This window comes from Larimichthys crocea, chromosome VI (assembly GCF_000972845.2).
Source record: "Larimichthys crocea isolate SSNF chromosome VI, L_crocea_2.0, whole genome shotgun sequence".
Classification (NCBI taxonomy): Eukaryota; Metazoa; Chordata; class Actinopteri; family Sciaenidae; genus Larimichthys; species Larimichthys crocea.
Genome location: NC_040016.1, coordinates 17,792,004 through 17,815,826, shown reverse-complemented (window position 1 = coordinate 17,815,826; position 23,823 = coordinate 17,792,004). Strand labels below are relative to the sequence as shown.

The 23,823-nt window shown below is 42.6% G+C and overlaps 2 protein-coding genes across 5 annotated transcripts in view; one reads left to right on the top strand and one right to left on the bottom strand.

Annotated features, from left to right (window-relative positions):
- Window positions 1-17,252, top strand: part of LOC104929066 (low-density lipoprotein receptor-related protein 1) — an 83,660-nt gene extending 66,408 nt beyond the window's left edge. Inside the window, exons 47-90 of one of the 2 annotated variants that reach the window (XM_019276689.2) lie at window positions 87-206; window positions 304-417; window positions 516-665; window positions 928-1,050; window positions 1,158-1,274; window positions 2,670-2,798; window positions 2,887-3,009; window positions 3,108-3,248; window positions 3,505-3,689; window positions 3,787-3,970; window positions 4,055-4,140; window positions 4,236-4,355; window positions 4,564-4,751; window positions 4,857-5,062; window positions 5,160-5,348; window positions 5,437-5,585; window positions 5,674-5,767; window positions 5,879-5,995; window positions 6,106-6,225; window positions 6,848-6,970; window positions 7,096-7,221; window positions 7,316-7,432; window positions 8,126-8,232; window positions 8,330-8,462; window positions 8,561-8,683; window positions 8,779-8,901; window positions 9,023-9,163; window positions 9,616-9,753; window positions 9,853-9,972; window positions 10,069-10,334; window positions 10,431-10,612; window positions 10,708-10,814; window positions 10,895-11,014; window positions 11,124-11,300; window positions 11,398-11,538; window positions 12,368-12,541; window positions 13,085-13,246; window positions 13,349-13,532; window positions 13,626-13,733; window positions 13,830-13,903; window positions 13,995-14,088; window positions 14,249-14,287; window positions 15,045-15,189; window positions 15,309-17,252. In XM_019276689.2, coding sequence (XP_019132234.1) covers window positions 87-206; window positions 304-417; window positions 516-665; window positions 928-1,050; window positions 1,158-1,274; window positions 2,670-2,798; window positions 2,887-3,009; window positions 3,108-3,248; window positions 3,505-3,689; window positions 3,787-3,970; window positions 4,055-4,140; window positions 4,236-4,355; window positions 4,564-4,751; window positions 4,857-5,062; window positions 5,160-5,348; window positions 5,437-5,585; window positions 5,674-5,767; window positions 5,879-5,995; window positions 6,106-6,225; window positions 6,848-6,970; window positions 7,096-7,221; window positions 7,316-7,432; window positions 8,126-8,232; window positions 8,330-8,462; window positions 8,561-8,683; window positions 8,779-8,901; window positions 9,023-9,163; window positions 9,616-9,753; window positions 9,853-9,972; window positions 10,069-10,334; window positions 10,431-10,612; window positions 10,708-10,814; window positions 10,895-11,014; window positions 11,124-11,300; window positions 11,398-11,538; window positions 12,368-12,541; window positions 13,085-13,246; window positions 13,349-13,532; window positions 13,626-13,733; window positions 13,830-13,903; window positions 13,995-14,088; window positions 14,249-14,287; window positions 15,045-15,189; window positions 15,309-15,449 — 6,020 coding nt within the window. In that variant the 3' untranslated portion in view covers window positions 15,450-17,252. The remainder of the gene's footprint in view (window positions 1-86; window positions 207-303; window positions 418-515; window positions 666-927; window positions 1,051-1,157; window positions 1,275-2,669; window positions 2,799-2,886; window positions 3,010-3,107; window positions 3,249-3,504; window positions 3,690-3,786; window positions 3,971-4,054; window positions 4,141-4,235; window positions 4,356-4,563; window positions 4,752-4,856; window positions 5,063-5,159; window positions 5,349-5,436; window positions 5,586-5,673; window positions 5,768-5,878; window positions 5,996-6,105; window positions 6,226-6,847; window positions 6,971-7,095; window positions 7,222-7,315; window positions 7,433-8,125; window positions 8,233-8,329; window positions 8,463-8,560; window positions 8,684-8,778; window positions 8,902-9,022; window positions 9,164-9,615; window positions 9,754-9,852; window positions 9,973-10,068; window positions 10,335-10,430; window positions 10,613-10,707; window positions 10,815-10,894; window positions 11,015-11,123; window positions 11,301-11,397; window positions 11,539-12,367; window positions 12,542-13,084; window positions 13,247-13,348; window positions 13,533-13,625; window positions 13,734-13,829; window positions 13,904-13,994; window positions 14,089-14,248; window positions 14,288-15,044; window positions 15,190-15,308) is intronic. The other variant, XM_019276690.2, reaches the window with a different exon arrangement.
- Window positions 17,253-17,332: 80 nt separating this feature from the next.
- On the bottom strand, window positions 17,333-23,479 carry LOC109142573 (E3 ubiquitin-protein ligase DTX3L-like). Of its 3 annotated transcripts, none has more exons than XM_027279413.1 (8): window positions 23,457-23,479; window positions 21,074-21,144; window positions 20,839-20,868; window positions 19,771-19,972; window positions 19,471-19,634; window positions 18,182-19,375; window positions 17,864-18,081; window positions 17,333-17,758 (listed from the first exon to the last, which is right to left on the bottom strand). In XM_027279413.1, the coding sequence occupies exons 2-8, from the start codon at window positions 21,110-21,112 to the stop codon at window positions 17,689-17,691; spliced, it is 1,917 nt and encodes a 638-aa protein (XP_027135214.1). In that variant the 5' UTR covers window positions 21,113-21,144; window positions 23,457-23,479; the 3' UTR covers window positions 17,333-17,688. The 3 variants fall into 3 exon arrangements, with proteins under 3 accessions (XP_027135214.1, XP_027135213.1, XP_027135212.1); XM_027279412.1 differs by lacking the exon at window positions 23,457-23,479 and adding an exon at window positions 21,346-21,433; XM_027279411.1 differs by lacking the exon at window positions 23,457-23,479 and adding an exon at window positions 21,347-21,416 and having other exon boundaries at window positions 21,074-21,164.
- Between the last annotated feature and the right edge of the window lie 344 nt (window positions 23,480-23,823).

Below are 23,823 nucleotides of genomic sequence, written 5' to 3'. Positions count from 1 at the left end.
CTCTTTTCTGTCAGAACAGTTTCAGCAACATTCTGTATGTTTCCATTTGTAATCTGAGTCTGCATCATTTCCTGTCTGGTTCTCAGCCAACCGTGTATGCAAGAAGGGATACAGGCGGTGTGTGAATGGTCGCTGCGTGGGGCATAGCTCCTGGTGCAATGGGCAGGACGACTGCGGAGACAATTCCGATGAAGTCTTTTGTAACAGTGAGTCGAGTCTTCTGATTAAACACGTTCCTCCCAATTGATTCATGTGACGTTTTTTCAGTACTTAAACACCGTGTCTCGTTTTTGTGTTCGACAGCCACGCTGTGCTCGGCTGATCAGTTCCAGTGCAGAGACGGAGGGTGCATCTCCAACTCGAGCAAGTGTAACCAGAAAGTGGACTGCAAGGATGCCAGCGATGAGATGAACTGCAGTATGTTAAAATGTTCAGATTCAGTCAGACTAGAAATGGAAAAAGCAAACACCTTCTCCCAGGCTATGGTATAAAGTAATTCTGCTCTCTTTGTGAAGCTGCCACGGACTGTTCCAGCTACTTCCATCTGGGAGTGAAAGGAGTGACATTTCAGAAGTGCGAGTTCACCACACTCTGCTTTGCCCCTTCGTGGCACTGTGATGGAGCTAATGACTGTGGAGACTTCTCAGATGAAAAAAATTGCCCAGGTATTTTATCACCCTCTGAAATACACATTTTCTTCTTCCCTCAATTTAATCCACACGCGGTATTCAAGGAGAAGGTGAAATTATTTTTCTCACAGATCCACGAGTCCAATTTGGATTATTCCAAATGGAACAAAAAACCCAAATTGTTTTTCATCTATTAAAAGGTGGTTGGGAGGAAATTCTCCTCCTCTCTCCATGCTGGCTTAGCTCTTTAAGATTTGCCTTTTTTTTTAAAATTGGTACTTTTCTGTCACTCTGCCAGGGAGCGGGAAAACAAAGTGTCCTACGCCCTTCTTTGCCTGTCCGAGTGGACGTTGTATCCCCATGAGCTGGACGTGCGATAAGGAGAATGACTGTGAGAACGGTGCAGATGAGGCTCACTGTGGTAAGTTTTCACTTTAGAATCTCCTCATGTGCAGCAGACTGTTACTTTGTTTTGTGACTTGTATTTTGCATTATATATATATTTATATATTCTTTCTGGACCTCTAGATAAATTCTGCTCAGCCTCTCAGTTTGAGTGCGGGAACCATCGCTGCATTCCCAACCGCTGGGTGTGTGACGGAGCGGACGACTGCGGTGACAGCAGTGATGAGGACAGCAAGTGCAGTGAGTATTGGGCACGAACCTTTAGAGAATACAAATACAAGAATCACTGGTGTTAACATATGTAGCACCAAAGATATTTTCACAGCGGTAGATTCTGTTGAAAAACCAAAACAAGCCTGACTCATTTGTGGATGTTGGGATACTCTTTTTATATACCCTGTATACATGCAATCTATTTTGCACTGGCTTGTATGCAAAGTTTTTGTAATAGTTTAAATGAGTTTACTAATTAAATGTGGCATTCCCCAAGGCTCAATTTTAGGTCCTCTTCTATTTTCCCTGTACATGCTTCCACTTGGCTCCGTTTTTCAAAAACATAATATTCCTTACCATTGTTATGCAGATGATACACAGCTCTACCTACCGGTTACACCCAATAGCACCTGCTCCATATGAGCTTAACTGTTTAAATGACGTCAAATGCTGGATGGCGAGGAACTTTCTACAATGCAACGAAAATAAAACAGAAGTAATTATCTTTGGTCCACCTGATTCTGTCACCACTCTCAGCAATGCACTTGGTCCCCTAACTCCAAATTGTCACAACGTGATTAGGAATCTGGGTGTTCTCTTTGACAGTCCCCTAAGTTTCAACAGCCAGGTCAGTAATGTTGTTAGGGGTAGTTTTTATCAGCTCAGAACCATCACCAAACTCAAGCCGTTTTTATCCCAGAAGGACCTGGAGACAGTCATCCATGCTTTTATTACCTCTTGGATGGATTATTGTAATTCCCTCTACATAGGGATAACTGATTCCACCCTTTCCAGACTCCAAATGGTGCAAAATGCAGCTGCAAGACTTTTAACAGGTTCAAAAAAGAGACAACACATCACCCCAGTCCTGGCACACTTGCACTGGTTGCCAGTGAAATTTAAAATCAATTTTAAGATCTTATTATTTGTGTACAAAGCCCTGAATGGTTTAGCTCCCCAATATATTTCTGATCTCCTGGTTCCATACTCTGCCCCCAGATCTCTCAGGTCATCATCACATCGGCTCCTCTCAGTCCCCCATTCGCACCTAAAAAGTAAAAGACCACCGTGCCTTCTCTGTTGCTGCCCCCAAGCTCTGGAATAGCCTGCCCCATCACATAAAGTCCTGCCCCACTATTGACAATTTCAAATCCAGTTTAAAATCAGTCTGAGGCTGCACTATTAACTATTAATGATTTTGTCTACTTTATTATTCATTTATCTTGTGTTGTTGTTTCTTGTAACATGTTTATTTTTATTCTTGCGATCTGTTCTGACTGTAAAGCACTTCGGGTCAACTTCTGTTGTTTTTAAATGTGCTATATAAATAAAATTGACTTGACTTGACTACAGCATATCCACAAATACTCAGGGCAACAAAAGGCCTGTAAAAACACCTTCAATAACCTCTTTCCGTCACAGAGACTAAAACCTGTAGTCCGGAGGCGTTCCAGTGTCCTGGATCACATATGTGTATCCCCCAGCGTTGGAAGTGTGACGGAGACAAAGACTGTCCCGATGGGGCCGACGAGAGCGTCAAAGCTGGCTGCAGTGAGTGCAGACCCACAGAGACAGATAAAGACATAAATCCATACTGCACCTGCGTTCACTCACCAAAATATTTTTTTGTGTGTCTCAGTGTTTAACAACACGTGCGGCAACAACGAGTTCATGTGCCAGAACCGACAGTGTATCCCCAAGCACTTTGTGTGTGACCATGACAACGACTGCGGCGATGGCTCAGACGAATCCCAGGAGTGCAGTGAGTGGAGTCATGACCTCTTAGTCCTTAAAAAAAAAAGCTCTTGCTTTTAACAAATTCAGTTCTTCCTTCACCGTGGTGCTTGTCTCTCCCTGCAGAATACCCGACATGTGGACCCAAAGAGTTCCAATGCGCCAACGGACGCTGCCTCATCCAAAGTTCATGGGAGTGTGATGGAGACTTTGACTGCCATGACCAGTCAGACGAAGCCCCAAAGAACCCACGCTGCAATGGCCCAGGTCAGATCACACTTTACTTTTTACTTAGTTTTTCTTTTGTTTTATTTATCTAAATACATTAAATGACATTAGTGTGACGTAAATGTGTCTAATCTGTAGCCATTATAGCACTACAGCATATGAACAGTACAGAAAGCAAACGTATGTTTATGCACGTCACGCCTGTTCAGTTGGGACTGAAATTATTTCCTGAGGCTCTGAAATAATATCACCTGCACCGGTTGACATTTTCTCTTTAATTTGTCTCTCATTTCAGAGAAGAAATGCAATGACACCGCGTATGCCTGCAACAATGGGAACTGTGTCAATGAGACGTTGCTCTGTGACCATAAGGACGACTGTGGCGACGGCTCCGATGAGCTGAACTGCTTTATTAACGAGTGCCTGAGCAAACTGAGCGGCTGCTCCCAGCTCTGCGAAGACCTAAAAATAGGCTTCAAGGTAAGTGAACTCTGATTGCGTTCTCCAGTCATACATGTGCAAACTAAGCGACGCGTACTGTTGCTTTACCTGCTCTGGTGCTTTTGCCTCCTCGCAGTGCCGGTGCCACCCTGGCTTCCATCTGAAAGATGATGGGAAGACGTGCGTGGACATAGACGAGTGCACGACGACCTATCCCTGCACGCAGCATTGCCTTAACACGCACGGCAGCTTCCACTGTCTGTGCGTGGATGGTTTCCAGCTAAGCCCTGAAAATCCCACCATATGCAAATCCACCTCAGGTAAAGAAACATGACGAGATTAATGACACCCAGGGAGTGTTTACTGTAAATCCACTCACACATGACGTCTCCCTCTCCCTGCAGATGAGGAGCCCTTCCTGATCTTTGCCAACCGCTACTATCTGAGGAAGCTCAATTTAGATGGATCCAACTATACACTGCTCAAACAGGTAAGACTTGCCTTTTGAAGTGATTAGAACTCAAACTATTCTGCAGGGGTTTATCGCTGGCCCAGACTAATGCAGCTCTCTTGTGTTTTTGACAGGGCTTGAACAATGCTGTGGCTCTGGACTTTGACTATCGCCAGCAGATGATTTACTGGACAGATGTGACCACCCAGGGCAGCATGATCCGACGCATGCACATCAACGGCAGTGATGTTCAGGTCAGTGTAGCGGCATCTTCTCGAAGGAGGATCGCGGGGCTGTGAAATGTGCCGATAATACCATCACGATGTGAACATAAAGCCAGCACTTAAAATGATTCATTAATCTTCATTTGTATGTGCAGTGAAAACCTCAGGGAAAATAATTATCTCCCTCACTGCGAGGCACAGTTTCAGAAAGTATACTCTTGCCTTGCTCGTTTGTTAGGTCCTTCATCGCACATCACTCAGCAACCCAGACGGTCTGGCAGTTGACTGGGTGGGAGGAAACCTGTACTGGTGCGATAAGGGACGGGACACTATCGAGGTGTCAAAGCTGAATGGAGCGTACCGGACGGTTCTGGTCAACAGCGGCCTGAGGGAGCCACGTGCTGTAGCTGTGGACGTACGCTATGGGTAAGAGTGACAATGCACAACTTTAAAGATTTGGGTCAAAAAGTTTTTGGAGCAGGGAAGGTTTATTTGATTTTGTTTGCTAACCCTAACCCACATCCCTGACAGATACTTATACTGGTCAGACTGGGGTGACAGCCCCCACATTGGGAGGATTGGGATGGATGGCACCAACAGGAGTGTCATTGTGGAGGATAAGATCACCTGGCCCAATGGCCTGACGCTGGACTTTGTCAATGACCGCATCTACTGGGCCGATGCTCGAGAGGACTACATCGCATTTGCCAGCCTTGATGGAACCAACAGACACACAAGTAACAAGCACATGAACATGAACTGAACAGTCTTTTTTTTTTTTTTACTTTTTCTGTTGTTGTTGCTGATTTATTTGTCTTGTGCGTGCCCCTGTAGTTCTGGTGCAGGATATCCCCCACATCTTTGCTATGACTCTGTTCGAGGAGTACATCTACTGGACAGACTGGGAGACAAAGTCCATCAACAGAGCTCATAAAACACTGGGAATCAACAAGACCGTGCTGATCAGCACCTTACACAGGCCAATGGACGTCCACATTTACCACCCGTACCGCCAACCTGAAGGTAAAACCAAGTCGCATATCACTACCACACACATATAAATCTTCATCTATCCGGTCTTAATTCAACTTATATCGTCATTGTTCTTCAGTGGCTGACCACCCATGCCAGGTCGACAATGGAGGCTGCAGCAACCTGTGTCTGCTCTCACCTGGAGGGGGCTACAAGTGTGCGTGCCCCACTAACTTTTATCTGGCAGCTGATGGCAGACAGTGCTTGTCCAACTGCACCGCAAGTCAGGTGAGCTACCTAGCTTCAGGCTGTTGTTTTAAACATTCGTGTGTGTTAACACAAATCTAAAAAAAAAGAATTTCTTCTGCTCCTTCAGTTTGTCTGCAAAAATGACAAGTGCATTCCATTTTGGTGGAAGTGTGACACTGAAGACGACTGTGGGGACCGCTCGGACGAGCCTGCAGACTGCCGTGAGTGATGACAGCAGCCTGACTGCATTAAGTCATAATAACATATCATTGTTGCTGTGTGTTGTTGTTGTTGTTTTCTGGTTATTAATATACTGTGTTTTGTCTCTGCAGCTGAGTTTAAGTGCAGGCCAGGCCAGTTCCAGTGTGGTACAGGCATCTGCACCAACCCGGCCTACATCTGTGATGGAGACAATGATTGCCAGGACAACTCTGATGAGGCCAACTGCGGTACACACACACACACACACACACCTACATATACTTACAATTCAAAAATGTTTTCTTAGGTGTAGCTATAACATCCCGTATTCTTTGTTACCTGCCATTTGTTTTTCCAGACATCCACGTCTGCCTGCCGAGTCAGTTTAAATGTACCCACCCAAGTCGCTGCATCCCTGGCATCTTCCGTTGCAATGGACAGGACAACTGCGGAGAGGGAGAGGATGAGAAAGACTGTCGTGAGTCTAATTGCCCTTCTAGTTCTCTCTGATGTTTTCAGCTTTTGTCCTGCCAGTGGCAGAACAGTATGTCCATCTGTTCATTCACCCTAACAACATTTTGGTCCAGAACAAAGTATTTCTACAACTTGAAGCATGGCAAAATTCTATCCCCACCGGATGTACCCTACTGTTTCTAGTGACCTCTCAACCTTTCCTCTATAGTCTCCCTGAAGCCACAGTTTCCATTTTTCATATACTCTTATCTGAAAGTCTAATGAGCAGATAGGACATCGCTGAACATTTTCACAATCTCCAGGGGATCTCTTTCCATTTTGACCTTTCCTCTGGCAACACCCTTAGGCCAAATGATGTTGCATAATGTAATTGGCATGACATTTGCTGAGCACATTCATCCTCCACTGAGAAGGGATTACATGGACTGCTCTGTCGTGCCATCCCAAAGTCAACCTTGGCACCTTTGACTGCGAGGCTATAAGAATAGCAAAATCACCACGTTATGTAATGAGTGTTGCAGTCTCTATGGACTTCAGCATTCATTAAATTATTTCATTTGTGAAAGTTGTGATTAGGTTGCAGTTCTTCTGTATTTAGTGGAGTATCTGTTGTGTCTCTTGTACAGCCGAAGTGACATGCGCCCCCAACCAGTTCCAGTGTGCCATCACCAAGCGCTGTATCCCACGGGTGTGGGTTTGTGACAAGGACAATGACTGTGTGGATGGATCTGATGAGCCTGCCAACTGCAGTAAGACACAGCTCATTATTACCGTGCAGAACACCTCTTCTTAAGAAATAAGTGTCCTCCACAGCATGGATACAGTTCTATAACATGACCTCTCTCATCCATTAAATCCTCTCTCTATTGCACAGCTCAAATGACATGCGGCGTGGATGAGTTCCGCTGCAAGGACTCGGGACGATGCATCCCGGCGCGCTGGAAATGTGACGGAGAGGATGACTGCGGAGACGCTTCGGATGAACCCAAGGAAGAGTGTGGTAAGGACAGGGTGGTAGATGAAGAGAAAAAAAAATGAATAGGGTGTCAGTGATAGTGCCATGTTTGTGCTTATTGTGTCTGTTTGGTGCTCAGATGAGCGGACGTGTGAGCCGTACCAATTCCGCTGTAAGAACAACCGCTGCGTGCCTGGCCGCTGGCAATGTGACTACGACAACGATTGTGGGGACAACTCCGATGAAGACAAGTGTGGTAGGTTCCCTCTGCTTATTCTACAGCCACGGCCGCAGCTCGTTATCTTACACGGAAACAATTATTCATAACGTAATATATGAGCTCTACTGTAAGCAGATTGTTCAGATAGTGGTAAGCAATGTCTCACCTCTCACTGCGTGTTTGTCTGTTATATTTACTTAACTACACGCATGACTGAAAGCTTTTGGATTCTTCATTTTTGCGTTAATTAGTTTCGTGGCCATTTGCACATCATCTCACATCATCTCATGTCTATTTTGCATTTCACACTGGCCTGTTGATGTGAGCCAGAGGTAGGTGTTTTCACAGTTTCAGCTCAACCATCCGCAAACCTCAGCTACCCAGTCTTCCGTGTGTCCCCCAGCTTGTTTCTTTGGTTTTCTCCTCCCTTTTCAATCCCACTAGCTCCTCTACCGTTTACAGTACAGAATGTTGCACCATCCCCACCTCTGTGCCCCATGAGTCGATCCTGTCATATGAATTATCCACCTTATTTTTATTCATGTACCGTATGTCTGGCTCTCAGCAGAGCACCCCGTGTTCTTTTTTTGCAGTCTGCTCTATTCCCACCTTTCTCTTCTTTCCCCTCGCGACCTCTCCTTGCTCCTTGCCCCTTGCCTCGGCTCTCTTTTCTCAATGCTCAATTATCCTCATGTCATCCTCCTAAGCTTGTCTTCTCTCTGCCCTCAGTGCCTCGTCAGTGTTCAGAGAGCGAGTTTGCCTGCACAAATGGCCGTTGCATTGCCGGGCGCTGGAAGTGTGACGGAGACCACGATTGTGCTGATGGTTCGGACGAAGTATGGTTCAACCTATTTCCTCCCTTATTAACATTCCTCTTTGAAATCTGACATACCAGGGGGCACTAATGAAAATAATTCTTTGCTCTTGGTCCAGAATGGCTGTGATGTGAAGTGTGACAGCGATCAGTTCCAGTGCAAAAATGGCCATTGCATCCCCATCCGCTGGCGCTGTGACGCTGACGCTGACTGCGTGGATGGCAGCGATGAGGAGAAATGTGACAGCGGCAGTAAGAAACACAAAACATGTAATGCTTGAAGATGTGGATGTATTTAGCAGGTTATGTCTAATTAATTCCTCTTTCCCACTCTCACTATCTTGTTTTAGTGGGTAGACACTGCCCCCTGGATGAGTTCCAGTGCAACAACACTCTTTGTAAACCCCTGGGCTGGAAGTGTGACGGCGAGGATGACTGTGGGGACAACTCGGATGAAAATCCAGAAGAGTGCGGTGAGAATCTCTGTGTTTCACATGTGGGCAGTATTCCACTTTGCTTGAATACAATCGCCATTGTTCCTTAATGTTTCTCTCCCTCTGTCCCATAGTTAAATTCCAGTGTCCGCCCACAAGGCAGTTCCGATGCCATAATGATCGCGTGTGTCTGCCACTATCAAAACGCTGCGATGGCGTCAACAACTGTGGGGACAACAGCGACGAAGTGAACTGCCGTGAGTTTTACTAGCTTACTGTAAAGTCATATTAACAATTCAAGAAGGCATCTTGTATAAGTCATGGACTGCATGTGATAATCAGGGGATTGACTTCTCTGTGACCCCTATACTCCTACAGAAATACCTCCCCCCACACCAGTATGTCAGAAGGATGAATTCAAGTGCTCCAATGGCCGTTGCATCAGCTCTGTCTTGCGCTGCAACTACTTCAACGACTGCGAGGACTATGGTTCTGATGAAATCCACTGCAATAAGAAAGGTGGGTTGTGTCACAGTTAGGGCTGCCACAAACGATTATTTTGATAGTCGACTAATCACTGATTATTTTTTCGATTAGTCGACTAATCGGATCATATGTAAATTCACTATCCCGGAAACGGGAGGGTGGGCAGGCGCTGTAAAACCCACCTTTGCCCCCGAGTCTTTCCATGCCAACCCAGAGCCGCCGCGGAGGAAATGGCCTGGCGAAGGCCAGCCAGAGCCGGGGAGAGGTCCCACGAGGGGATCCTCCCGCAACGTGCAGCCATCCCTGACCCGCCGAGTTGAATTGACTACTAAATTAGTTGTTGACAATTTTGTTCGTTGACATAATCGTGACTAATCGACTAATCGTGGCAGCCCTAGTCACAGTAGAGTAGATGTCCTAATGACCCTGTGCAGAGTTATCAATGTAAATGTGAATCTATCTCTTTTTTTTTGTCTTGCTTGCAGACACGGTGCTGAACGACTGTCGCAGTAACAGAACAGTGTGCGGAGACGGAGATGAAGCTCATTGTGTGGTGAACGGCACGGACTCTTTCTGTTCCTGCAAACCCGGCTTCCAGTCGAATGGACGCAACAGATGTGAAGGTACAATTGTTGTGTTTTTTTGCCCTTGCTACATTGTGCACGTTTGATGTTGTGACTAGAATGTGCTCCTGAAGACTTAAAACTAAATGTATTTTGCAGATAAAAACGAGTGTAAGCAGTTTGGAGTGTGTTCCCACATCTGCAACAACACTAAAGGTTCTCACAAGTGCAGCTGCCACAAGTACTTCATCAGAATCAATGAGACCTGCAAGGCCGATGGTGAGCACTTCTATCATAAGTGACACTTGTTGGCTTTCACGGCTTATTTTGCTTACCCGCTTTAATTTCTTTCTGCTCTTCTACAATGTTCCTCAGCTCAGAGACAAGTGCTCTACATCGCCGATGACAGTGAGATCCGCAGCCTGGACCCTTCTATGCCAAACTGGCGTTATGAGCAGATCTTCCAGGGCGACGCCAACGTGCGCATCGATGCCATGGACCTACATGTCAAGACGAACCGCATTTACTGGACAAACTGGCACACGGGACGCATTTCTTCCTATGAGTTGCCCTCTTCCTCCTCTTCCCCCAATAGCAACCGCAACCGACGGCAGAGTGACTCGAGGGTCACGAACGTGGAGGTAAGTGCAATGCGTGCGATGTAAACATAAACGGAACAGGTAAAGCAAAAAGTCTGAAGGTTTTAGTGCTGTTTTTCCTCTGTGGCTGTGTTTTAGATCCCTGATCTGAAGATGCCCCGTGGCATTGCTGTAGACTGGGTGGCAGGGAACTTGTACTGGACTGACTCCGGTAGAGATGTCATCGAAGTGGCCCAGATAAGCGGAGGACGCCACCGCAAGACTCTGATCTCCGGCATGATTGATGAGCCCTATGCCATTGTAGTGGACCCCCAGAGAGGGTGAGTGGGTCCTGTAGAAAGTCACAAGAACGCAAATGGAGGTTTAATGATGGTGACAGCAGTGATAAATGAATCTTTTACTTTTCCTTCATTAGGAAAATGTACTGGGCAGACTGGGGGAACCACCCCAAGATTGAAACAGCCGCTATGGATGGTACCATGAGAGAGACGCTGGTGGAGGAAAACATCCAGTGGCCAACTGGTAAGACTCCAGCATACTTCTCCTAAATGCGTTCTATACTAAATACAAAGTGTCTAAAGTCTTTCTCTTTCTCCATACAGGTCTAGCGGTGGACTACTTCAACGAGCGTCTTTACTGGGCCGATGCTAAACTCTCGTTGATCTGCAGCGTGCGGCTGAACGGCAGCGATGCAGTCGTGGCTGTAAACAGCATTAAAAACAGTTGAGTGGCACAGCATGTTTGTAACTCCCTATGGGTGGACGATGCTCTAATGTGTCATTTCAGCACATGTAAAGCCTCTAAACTATGTCCTCTCTCTTTCGAAAACAGAACTCCATCAACCCTTCAGCATTGATGTATTCGAGGACTACGTCTACGGCGTCACCTACATCAACAACTACGTCTTCCGAGTGAACAAGTTTGGCAAAGGCCCCATTGAGAACCTGACGACTGGAATGAACCACGCCACAGATATAGTTTTGTATCACCGCTACAAGCAGCCTGAGAGTGAGTAGAAAGCTGACAAACCTCTCACTGCTTACTAAAACAAGAAAGAGGACTATTATTTTTCATAGTTCATAATTCTCACTCCGCCTTTTTTTAGTGACTAATCCCTGCGACAGGAAGAAATGTGAATGGCTGTGTCTGCTGAGCCCCAGTGGACCAGTCTGCACATGTCCCAATGGACGCACGCTGGACAATGGCACATGTGTGGAGCTGCCCACTCCCACACTTTCTCCCATTTGTGAGTAAACACACACTCGCACGTACAGAACACACACGTCAGGCACCCACATCATTCTTCATACGGAGTTATTTCTTTTTCTCAAATATATCCGTAAACGCACAGAGTTATGTACAAATGTTTCTTGATTTACACACGTGTTTTGCTATCCACAAATACACGTGTATTTGTAAATATATTATATGGTAACCATGACACCCACTGCAAAGTGACTAAGCAGTCGGATAAATAAATAAAGTCTGACTAATAAAACACAATTTGCTTTCATTCGACATAGATTGAGAAAGTAAAACGCACATTTCTCACTAGAAATGTCCTCAAACAATGCCAGATATATCTTGAAATGTTGTTTTTTTACGTCCAGAAAGCTGAATAATTATAACGTTCAGTATACACATAGAAGTGGTGAGGAGGGCGGGTCGTTTGTGGATCCCGAATATTTGTTTGTGGATCTGTTGGATCTCGACAAGAACGTCTCAGAAATACGTCACCGAGGAAAGAGATGTGTGTGTGTGTGTGAATGGTGATCCACAAATGCTGAGTCACGCTTCACAAGCAGAATTTTCAGTTTTACAAATGGCTTTTTTTGTTTTTACAAATGGGAAATTATATATTTACAAATACCCAATATATTTACAAATACACGTGTATTTGTAAAAACCAAAATACAAGTTACAAATTAGAAATTTGTATTTGTGGATAGCAAAACACGTGTGCAAATCAAGGAACATTTGTAGATCACTCTCTGTGCGTTTACGGATATATTTGAGACAAAAATAACTCCATATCTTCATGACTGAAAAAAAACAAACCCTGTCATCATCTACAGCTCCTCCCAGTGGTCCCTGCTTGGTGCAGTGTATGAACGGTGGCAGCTGTTTCCTGAACGCCCACAAGCAGCCCAAGTGTCGCTGCCAGCCTAACTATGGAGGAGATCGATGTGAGATCGACCAGTGCAGGGACTATTGCAAGAATGGAGGCACATGCACACCTTCCCCTACAGGTAAGATATGGACATCGCAGGCTGGTGTCTATGGAAGCCCTAAAGGGTTAAACATACATACATTTTATTCCACCCGTTTTCCCGTGATAACGAGATAATTAATTTGAGATCTCGAGAAAACAAAACTATAGTCTAGTGTATTAAATCATTGCAGGAAACATCATCTAGTGTAGCAATGTCAGAGGAGCAGGAGACACCTTTAGTGTATTTCGTATTTGTTCTTGTTTTGTCTCAAAACTCAAAACATTTCAAACAATTACTGAGTTTGAAATACAGATTGTCAGTTTCGATTTTCAGTTTTTGTTTTCTCGAGATCTCGAATTATTTATCTCGTTATCACGGGAAAACGGGTGGAATAAAATGTATGTATGTATGACCTTTTAGAGCTTCCGTAGGTTTCAGCAATATGTATTATGTTTCTCTTGCTACTTCAGTAATAGATGAACAAAGAATAAATGGCACTATTTTTTGCGAGGCCACATTTCTTTTGGCCCCGTAACATGACACATTTACTCATCCATACATATGTCTGTTCTTCCACAGGCTCTCCTACCTGCCGATGCATGACAGGCTTCACAGGACCAAACTGTAACCTGCACACCTGTAAGAATTACTGCAAAAACGGAGGCAACTGCACAGTTAGTGCCGGAAACCAGCCGACCTGTCGCTGCCCCGCTGACTTCCTTGGCGACCAGTGCCAGTACAGTGAGTGTTTCCACTATGTAGCCCACATACGAGTTTAAAAAAATGCTTAAATGTGTTGGTAAGTAGTGCACTTACATTTATGTTATGTGTGTGTGTGAGCAGGAAGCTGTGAGGGCCACTGCCTGAACAAAGGTACATGTCTACAGAGTGAAAGCGGCTCCAAGCTGTGTCGCTGTCTGCCTCAGTACACCGGCAGCACATGCGAGATTGACAAGTGTCACTATTGTCGTGACGGCGAGTGTATCCCCAGCAACAGTTTTACATCTACAGGGGACTTCACCTGCCGGTAAGAGCGCTGACTCATGCAATTTAAATACCACTAACATACATATGCAGAGTGGCTAGTCTTCCTCATGGTCAATTGTTTTTTTGTCTGTAGCTGCTTAAATGGAAGAGTCCAGCCCAGCTGCTACACATGTGATACAAATGAGTACTGCGCGAATGGCCAGTGCTCTATAAACCCCGCCTCCCGCCTTCCAGAGTGCAGGTGAGCAGCAGTGTTTTCATCCATAATTGCAAATATTGGAGTCTGAATAGATCCGGTGTATCACTGCATACATCCTCTTTTCATGTGTGTTTGTAGATGTTCACCTGGCTGGGCAGGGCATCGCTGTGAGTCCGTGGCCAACACTGAAGGATCCCCAGGTTCAAGCGGACGTAAGTCAACACTTCCAAATTGACATCAGACACAGAAGTTCTGATTCTCGACACACTGTTCTTATGATTGTGTGTGTGTTTTTATGTCTAGGCACAGCCTCAATAGTGATCCCTGTGCTGCTACTGTTGCTGCTGGTTCTCCTGGCTGCAGGAGCGTTGTTCTGGTATAGAAGGAGGATGAGAGGGTGAGTTAACAGTAACAGATTTTTAAAAAACAAGAGACATTCGAGACCTCTTTTTGCCATTGTATCCCCTCTTTCCCTCCCTCTTTCTCTTCCTTCTGCCCTTTCCTTCCGTCTGCACTTTTCCTCTCCTCCCTGTAATGGCATTTCTTCTGCTCCTCAGGTCTAGCCGGCCCGGCAAAACCGGCTCCAGACGCTTGCGGTAACGGTTGCCAGGGTTACACTTTCCTTTCCATCCCCTCATTTAATTCTGCATCCTGATGCTCTCTCCTTCTCTGTCTCTCTTTCTGTCTTTCTCCCACCCATAACTCATGGTTGCTGTGCAGTGTTTGGTCCTGTGATGAATGTTGCGCCATTCTCTCAGATGTTCGTTGGGAGCTGTAGCTCATCCTGCTCCTACAGTACCTCCCCGTTCAATGGCCCTCGTCAGAGCGGCTCCAAGGCTAGATCTATTGAAAGGATGCATTGAATAGATCTGTCATACTGTTGTCCATCATTTTGTGCCATATTGTACTTACTGTACTGTGCTGTGGTTTGTATTGTGATAGTGTCTCTCGTGGTGAGAGATGGATAGTGTGACAGCATTCTTCCAAGCTCAAACTGGAAAATGCATGTGGAAAAATCCAGCATTTCCTCGGGGGTAGATGTCATAGTCGATGCAGACATTCGCAGCATATTTTAGAGAATCTATTCTGGGTCTTAAAGGATAGTCTGTACATTAACAGTCCAGTATCCAGGTCCACTGTGTCTGAATCTGTCATGAGCTACATGAATGCTGGGTTTGTGTTGGTGCCTGTGCTGTGGCTTAGCTCCCTCAGCCTGGATGGTGGTGAGAGTCATGCGATGCCTCTTCCCTCCCTTCATAATGTGGCTGTGTCCTTGCTTGCATCGTTTGGGTTGTATCTAACTTTGAATAAGACACAAAAAGATATGACTGTGCCCTTTATGATTTTGTGTAGGGCCAAGGGCTTCCAGCACCAAAGGATGACTAATGGAGCCATGAATGTCGAGATTGGAAACCCTGCCTACAAGATCTACGAGGGCGAGCCTGATGATGACGCTGGGGAGCTGCTGGACGCAGACTTTACGCTGGACCCAGATAAGGTAGAGAAAAATACCAGGCATACCATATACAAACACAAATGTTGCAGCCTAGCCTCTGCACAAATACGTTATATGACATCTAATGGCTGATTCTTTTTTTAACCCTTTTTTAACCCCAGCCCACCAACTTCACAAATCCAGTATATGCCACTCTGTACATGGGAGCTCACAACAGTCGCAACTCTCTGGCCAGCACAGATGAGAAGAAGGAACTGCTATCACGTGGAGACGAGGAACCCCTTGTGGATCCGCTGGCATAGACTGTCCATTGGCTTGGATCACGCTATTCCAAACACACCCCTCTTCTTGCCTTTTAAAAGAAAAACGAAACAAAAACAAAAAAAATCGACAAAAAGTATGAGAGAAAATTGATAAAAAGTGTGAACACTGTATAAAATGTACAAAAATGAAGGACTACTTTTGTATGTGATTGCAGTATTATATTTTGTTCTTTTGAGATTCCTCTGGTCAAAAATGAGTAACATTTTCTATGAGAGATTTTTAATTTACACTTTGTCCCTTACCCTTTACCTAAATAGCCACTACCTCTGTGCAAAATGAAATGGAAACAAGAAAATCAGAAGAAAAGATGCTATCATTGGAGCAATTTTAATTTTTTATTTTTGTATGAATTGTATAGAAAAGAAAAAAACATTGTTCCATTTCACCAGTGCCAACTGTTTGTTGTTTGTGTTGACTTTGAGCGGGAAAGGCAAAACTCAAAGTTTTCTAAATCGGTACATATGTTGTCTTGCTGAGTTTTCTCGGCGAGATTGTGTGAGACAGATTTGTGATAGCACCGTTTGTGTATAGCACATGTAAAATGTCAATACCAGATGGCAACTACAGTATTTCCACATAATTTTTTCTCAGAGAACAATGTTCATGAAATGATTGTGTTGTCTTCCTTGCACAGAATTCATATTTTACGGTATAGTGTATACTGTAGGCTTTATACCGTAAGATGTTAAACAGGTATGTTTGTTTTTATCACATTGTATGACAGCTGGAGCTCATGTGTTGCTGAAATGAAGGGGGTGAAAGGCGTTCCGGTGTTGTGATTATGAAGATGGAGAGTGAGAAAGTTGGTTATGGGTTAAACATTCCAGGCAGAGTAGTGGGTGGAGATGACAGATGTAAAGACATGGTAAGGGTTGAATGCCTTCATGGGTGGGAAGTTGGCTAATAATGAGAGGGCCATAGCAGATACAAGACTTTGATGGACAGTGTCACGTCTGCGCCATTTAGTTCTGTTACAAGGGTCTTCCTGCAGAAGGAAAGGTAGGCTGCAAATATGGTAAAATAGAACGAAAAACATGATCGAGATGGGTCTTTTGCTTGTCTTTTACTTCTCCAGTCCATTGTTTTTGTAAAGACCAGATAATACCCATCTGACTTTGTGAGTAGATTTATCTTTCTACCTTCAGAGGATCGAAGTCTGTAACGTTCACAGTTTTTGTAATGACTCAGTCTTAAGTGCATTATGTTCATTTGGTCCTTAGCGTTTCTCTGCTCTTCTTGAGCTCTTTCTAATCTCTCACTCTCCTCTGTGCCCTGCTGCTGCTAATGCTACCATTCTGGTTGCTCTGACACGTCCTTACGCTCAGCCTCTGTCCCAAAATGCTGCTTCTGTCAGAAATGTGTCAGCCATATCTTAATGCATGTGAAAAGTAACACCAATCTTTAATGTAACTACAATAACAAGTTGGTTTTGTTTTTGTTTTTTTTAATTTTTGCTTACCTGTCAGCAAGTGTTATTTTATGCTGTTGTATATGTTTTGTCTTAAATTGAGAGAGAAGTACAATCATTTTACCTAAAGAACATTTTTGCAAAATCATACATGCATTTTCAGAATTGTTTTTTGATTAGTCCTTGTTTTCGTTTTTTTTTTTGTTTGTTTGTTTGTTTTTTAATGAAAAATGACACATAGCTTTTATAGTACACAATGCATGGAGGCTCAGACTTTCTTCTGGAAAGAGAATAATGTTTAATTTTTGCTGGAGTACTTTACAAACTAAATAACAGATATTGTTATAAATAAAATTTTAAAAATTGTACAGAAAACAAGCTAATGTGTTTTGTGTTTTGCCCCCTCCCCCCCCACATATGCTGAGAAATGAAGAACACTGTGATGAGTCAGTGTGGGTTGGTTTAATCATTTATTTATTTAACAGTAAATCAGATCATGTGTACTGTAGACATACAGGTAAATATGTGGATGCAAATGTCATTCTTATTCTGTTGTTACTATTAATGGAACATCAATCAACAAATCCTTCATCAAAAAAAGTTATACTAAAAGCTGCTAAACCATAAAAGCTGTAAATGCTGTCTGGTGCACCTCAAAGCAACCCATACGAATTATATGAAACATTGGAAGAGAAGAGAGACAGCATACAAAAGAGTAGTATGTGCATTCCAGTAATTGTGTTTTAAATGATCATCTTGATTTTTTATTTTTTTTTAATGTGTGGACACAACTCTCCCCACCAATGTCTTCACTCAACGCCTTTGGCCTTCAGCTCCTCTCTGACTCTGCTCAAGTAACCAGGGTCAGGATACCCAAAACTGTGGAGACAGAGTATGCATAAGGGTTAATATATAATATTAAAGTAGACTTAGCACCAATAAAGAATGTATGTTAAAAAGAATTACGAGATTTGACTACTGTACCTCTCTGGTCCTCCTGACATTGAGGTTTTGTGGTGAATGTCATTCCAGGTCACCTGGTTCTCCAGTCCAGTCGTTCTGGATGTCCCAACAGTGAAAATGAGCCTCCGGTCAAACGCTTTCTTTAAGAGATGCAGAACTTCTCTGCCCTCTTTGTTGTCTGGCAGGTATGCTGTTCTGTGGATAGGACCATAGTAATTTCCAGGATTTGGATGCTTTTCCTGCAAAAGGACACAGAAATGTAGATGTAACTGACAACCATGTTAGAAATTACTTTACAAATTACAACATTTCTCCAGACATTTGAATTAAGACATTTACCGTCTGCATTCCACCTTGCATATCATATCTGATGACTATCGTGCCATAGCCTGACAATCCAGGGAGGGAATAGGAATTAAAATCACATGACATCTTTCCATCTGGCTGGTTTCCCTCAATCGTACCAAAGACATCTCTGCATACAGGACAGACAGGTCCCATGCTTTGTTTGGATTGTGTCAGGCATTCCTCACAAAATTCATGTTTACACTTGAGCCGCTTCTTATTGGTAAATCCATCCATGCATATTGGACACTTTTCATCTTCGTTGCCTCCAGCTGTTGCTCCCTCTCCTGTGGTTGCTTCAGTGTTGCGCACGCTGTATTCTGATTGGCCATTCGACACCAGTCCGCTGGAGGCGCCCTCTGATTGATGAAAGTTCGGTGATCCATTGAACCCAGTGGCACCATGGTGTTGGATCATGCCTATGGGTCTTGTGAACACCTTCTGGTACAGTTGAAGGAGAGCTCTGACAGCATGGCTCTCCATTGATGCATTTCCTCCAGATCTGTTACAGTGAACTTTGACTTCAACTTTGTCTTGACTGATGGCTGATTCCTTGAAGTCCACACCAAACCTAGCTTTGATCTTTGCTATGTTTTCATCGTAGACAGTAGTCAATATCTTCCAGTGGTTCTTATCCATGGCCAGTCCAGTATCCACAAGAGGATCTTTGACATTGCTCATGTCAATGTTCAGTGATGTTCCTTGAGACGCCTGTGTAGACTCTCTAGCTGAAGTGTAGTTATCGTTTAAGGTTTTCTGTGATGCATTTAAGGCCTTTTTGACGGCATCTTGACTTTGTCTTGGCCCACATACGGTCATTACATCAGAGGATATAGTACACAAAAGCTTGTTCTCAGGCTTTTGGATGATATGCAGTGTGTCTTTCAGCTCTTCTGGAGTTACAAACTTGAAAGGAATATTTATGCCAGCTGACTCATTTATGCACTTCTGAACAAGGTTAGTAAACTCATATAAAGCTTTTTGGCTGTCTCCATCTCCAGCTTCAAATGTCACATTCACTTCTGCATTGAGTTTCACTTTGTTCTCTTTCTCGATGCGTTTTATCTCCTCCTTGTAGATGTGGTTCACATACCAGAAAAGCCCAACTGGAACAGTACCCTTCGCTTCTCCTGCTGTAGGAATTGCTGATGAACTGCTGGAACTACTTTGATCCACCGATTTTTTCTCCTAGATAAAATACAATATATTAATAATTTATAATTAAAAATAAACATTAATTAAAAATATAATTAAATCCTACGAATTGACTACACAGCACATACATTGTGTGGCTCTGACACAGTTGGAGGAATAGGAGTCACTGAAACATCTTCTTGTATTTTTTTCTCCAGCTTTTGTGTTGACAGATCAACATTTGTTATGATGACTGTGTAACCGTCCTTCCCAGTCAGTTTTTTACCACTCAGTTGCTGAAGGTCTGCCACAGCTTTAAAGACAGCAAACACAAAATTAAACTGAATTGCCTCCAAAGAATGTAAAATACTTCAAATGTATTAGTCAACATTAAATCTTGGTTATAGACGTGTGATATAATGTTTGCAAAAAAAAAAAACATGCTGTACCTGGAGCAGGTTTAATCCTTATCACAGCTCTCCCATCCGCTGCGACAGTCACAACGCTTAAGTTTAGCTCAAGTTCGTTTTTGTTGGCCCAACTCTGAAGAATTTTCTCTAGTTTGTTTTTACATGTCTCTGGTTTAGCATCTTTTGGCCACTGAACCGAGAGCGTAACTTGAACACTGTCTTTGTTCTGTGATAAAGTCATCTGAGAAAAACAAAACAAACATGTTACAGTAAATGTCAATGTGTAATACTAAGCAAAACAGAACAAGCCAAGTCTGTGGCATTTAGCTTAAAAGACCTGGTTTGAAAATACGTTTTTTTTATTCTAGAGCATTTTAGAATTATAAAAATGTAAAAATACAAAATGGACGATAAGCATTGGCACGGTTCAAAACAAAAATAAGTCATGTGTTACACACACTTACTTTCACTTTGACAAACAAACACACTGTTGGAACGCGGCCCGGATTTTCTATGCAATGTTTTGCAGTTTCTAAAAAAACTGCCCATGAATGAATAGAAATAAAATCTCATTGCCACTGTTTCCACACTCTGCACCACTTTTTAAAAATTGATCACTGGACTTGCACCAGACTGGCTGAAGTGATATTAGATTAGATTAGATTAGATTAGATTCAACTTTATTGTCATTACACATATACATGTATGTAAGGCAACGAAATGCAGTTTAGCATCTAATCAGAAGTGCAAATAGCAAAGTGCATCAGATACAGATAAATGCAGTATTTACAGTAGTGCAAGTAAGGTGTGTATAACTATAATTATGTGCAGAGTATGTACAGATAAACAATGTGGGCAATAGTTATGGGCAGATTATATACAAATAAGTTATGGGAGCATAATGTACAGGTAGTGCAATGAATAAATGAACAAAGTGCAAGACACAGATGTGACTAAACTAATATTCAGATGTATTACAATACTGTACAAGGGGGCTAACTATACAGTACAGGTGTATTTCTAGATATCTGTAACACGTAAGCACACACACACACACACACACACACACACACACACACACACACACACACACACACTAACACTTACCTCTGCACTCCCATGTGATGTTGCAGGAGGCTTTATGAGAGAAGACAGGATATTTCAATAAAAAGACAACTGCAGGAAATGAATCCATCAAACTTTATTTAAAACATCAATCCCACTAAAGACATGAACTGTATATATTCACATTGTGATATTATTATTATATGACAGATAAAAAAGTTGTTTTTAACTCTGATTCAATGTTCAACTTTAGTTTGTGAACGTGGCAGCCACTCACGTCCGTTTCCATCGGCTCTTCCTCAGCGTCTGCTGACATGTTGACAGTCTTCTGTGTTTGTTGTCCTCAGCCTGGAAACAGTTTATGTATCGAAATAAAAATGAGACGCCAAACTGCGACATGAAGTTCAAACAGAAAGCGAGTTCGCTTTCGGTTGCGACAAACTCAAACTTGAACTTTTAAAGGAAACGACTTGACGTCACGTTTCGCTTCTTTGCTACATTTTTGACACAAACATGAAGTTTACATTTTGAACACAGATTCATATTTACCTGTCCCTGCTTTAAGGTGTGAACGCTGTTTCCTCTGAAATGAAAGTGAAAGGACTGTCTGCTGACGTCACACTGCAGGCTCACGCAGCAGCTGCGCAGACTGACCGACAGCAAAATACTCGAGTACTATTACTACTTTAATATTACTATTACTTTACTATTACATTACTATTACTTTACTATTTCTATTACTTTACTATTACTTTACTATTACTATTACTTTACTTTGATGTGACATTTTGTAGTTTTTACTCCACTACAGCTAATTACTACTACTGCAGTGCCAACTGTTTGTTGTTTGTGTTGACTTTGAGCGGGAAAGGCAAAACTCAAAGTTTTCTAAATCGGTACATATGTTGTCTTGCTGGGTTTCTCGGCGAGATTGTGTGAGACAGATTTGTGATAGCACCGTTTGTGTATAGCACATGTAAAATGTCAATATTAAATTTTCCACTCAGTTGCTGAAGGTCTGCCACAGCTTTAAAGACGCAAACACAAAATTAAACTGAAGCCTCCAAAGAATGTAAAATACTTCAAATGTATTAGTCAACATAAATCTTGGTTATAGACGTGTGATATAATGTTTGCAAAAAAAAAAAACATGCTGTACCTGGAGCAGGTTTAATCCTTATCACAGCTCTCCCATCCGCTGCGACAGTCACAACGCTTAAGTTTAGCTCAGTTCGTTTTTGTTGGCCCAACTCTGAAGATTTTCTCTAGTTTGTTTTTACATGTCTCTGGTTTAGCATCTTTTGGCCACTGAACCGAGAGCGTAACTTGAACACGGTCTTTGTTCTGTGATAAAGTCATCTGAGAAAAACAAAACAAAACATGTTAAAGTAAATGAATGTGTAATACTAAGCAAAACAGAACAAGCCAAGTCTGTGGCATTCAGCTTAAAAGACCTGGTTTGAAAATACGTTTTTTATCTAGAGCATAGAAAAAAAAAAAAAAACAAAAGGACGAAAGCAGGCAGGTCAAAACAAAAAAAAGTGACACACACACCACTTGACAAACAAACACACTGTGTGAACGCGGCCCGGATTTCTATGCAATGTTTTGCAGTTTCTAAAAAAACCCCAATGAATGAGAAATAAAAATAAACCATTGCCACTGTTTCCACACTCTGCACCACTTTTTTAAAATTGATCACGGACTTGCACCAGACTGGGCTGAAGTGATAATAGTAGATTGAAGATTAGATTCAACTTTATGTCATTAACAATACAGTATGTAAGGCAACGAAATGCAGTTTAGCATCTAATCAGAAGTGCAAATAGCAAAGTGCATCAAGATACAGATGATGCAGTATTTACAGTAGTGCAAGTAAGGTGTGTAATAACTATAATTATGTGCAGAGTATGTACAGATAAACAATGTGGGCAATAGTATGGGCAGATTATATACAATAAGTTATGGGAGCATAAGGTACAGGTAGTGCAATGAATAAATAACAAAGTGCAAGACACAGATGTGACTAAACTAAATCAGATGTATTACAATACTGTACAAGGGGGCTAACTATACAGTACAGGTGTATTCTAGATATCGTGTAACACGTAAGCACACACACACACACACACCACACACACACACACACACACACACACACACACTAACACTACCTCGCACTCCCATGTGATGTTGCAGGAGGCTTATGAAGAAGACAGATATTCAATAAAAGACAACATGCAGGAAATGAATCCATCAAACTTATTTAAAACATCAATCCCACTAAAGCATGAACTGTAATATACACATTGTAGTATTATTATTAATGAAGATAAAAAAGTTGTTTTAACTCTGATCAATGTTCAACTTTAGTTTGTGAACGTGGCAGCCACTCACGTCCGTTTCCATCGGCTCTCCTCAGCGTCTGCTGACATGTTGACAGTCTTCTGTGTTTGTTGTCCTCAGCCTGGAAACAGTTTATGTATCAAATAAAAATGAGACGCCAAACTGGCGACATGAAGTTCAAACAGAAAGCGAGTTCGCTTTCGGTTGCGACAAACTCAAACTTGAACTTTAAAGGAAACGACTTGACGTCACGTTCGCTTTGCTACATTTTTGACACAAACATGAAGTTTACATTTTAAACAGATTCATATTACCTGTCCCTGCTTTAAGGTGTGAAGCTGTTTCCCTGAAATGAAAGTGAAAGGACTGTCCGCTGACGTCACACTGCAGGCTCAAGCAGCAGCTGGCAGACGACCGACAGCAAAATACTCGAGTACTTTATATATTAAATTACATTACTATTACTTAATATTACCATTACCATTACTATTAATTACTATTCACTTACTATACTATTACTACTATTACTATTACTATTACTTTAATATTACTATTACTTTACTATTACATTAATTTACTTATTATATTACTTTACTATTAATTACTTTAATATAACTATTACTTAATATTACATGATCCTGATACTTTACTATGACTGCTTAAATATTACGATTACCTATA

Excerpts from the sequence above, each read along its gene's own strand:
- LOC109142573 (XM_027279413.1), bottom strand. The coding sequence starts at position 21,112 with ATGTCAGCAGACGCTGAGGAAGAGCCGATGGAAACGGAC. Across the intron at positions 20,869-21,073 it reads AAGAGCCGATGGAAACGGAC|CCTCCTGCAACATCACATGG; the intron begins GTGAGTGGCTGC and ends TCTCTCATAAAG. Across the intron at positions 19,973-20,838 it reads CATCACATGGGAGTGCAGAG|ATGACTTTATCACAGAACAA; the intron begins GTAAGTGTTAGT and ends TGTTTTTCTCAG.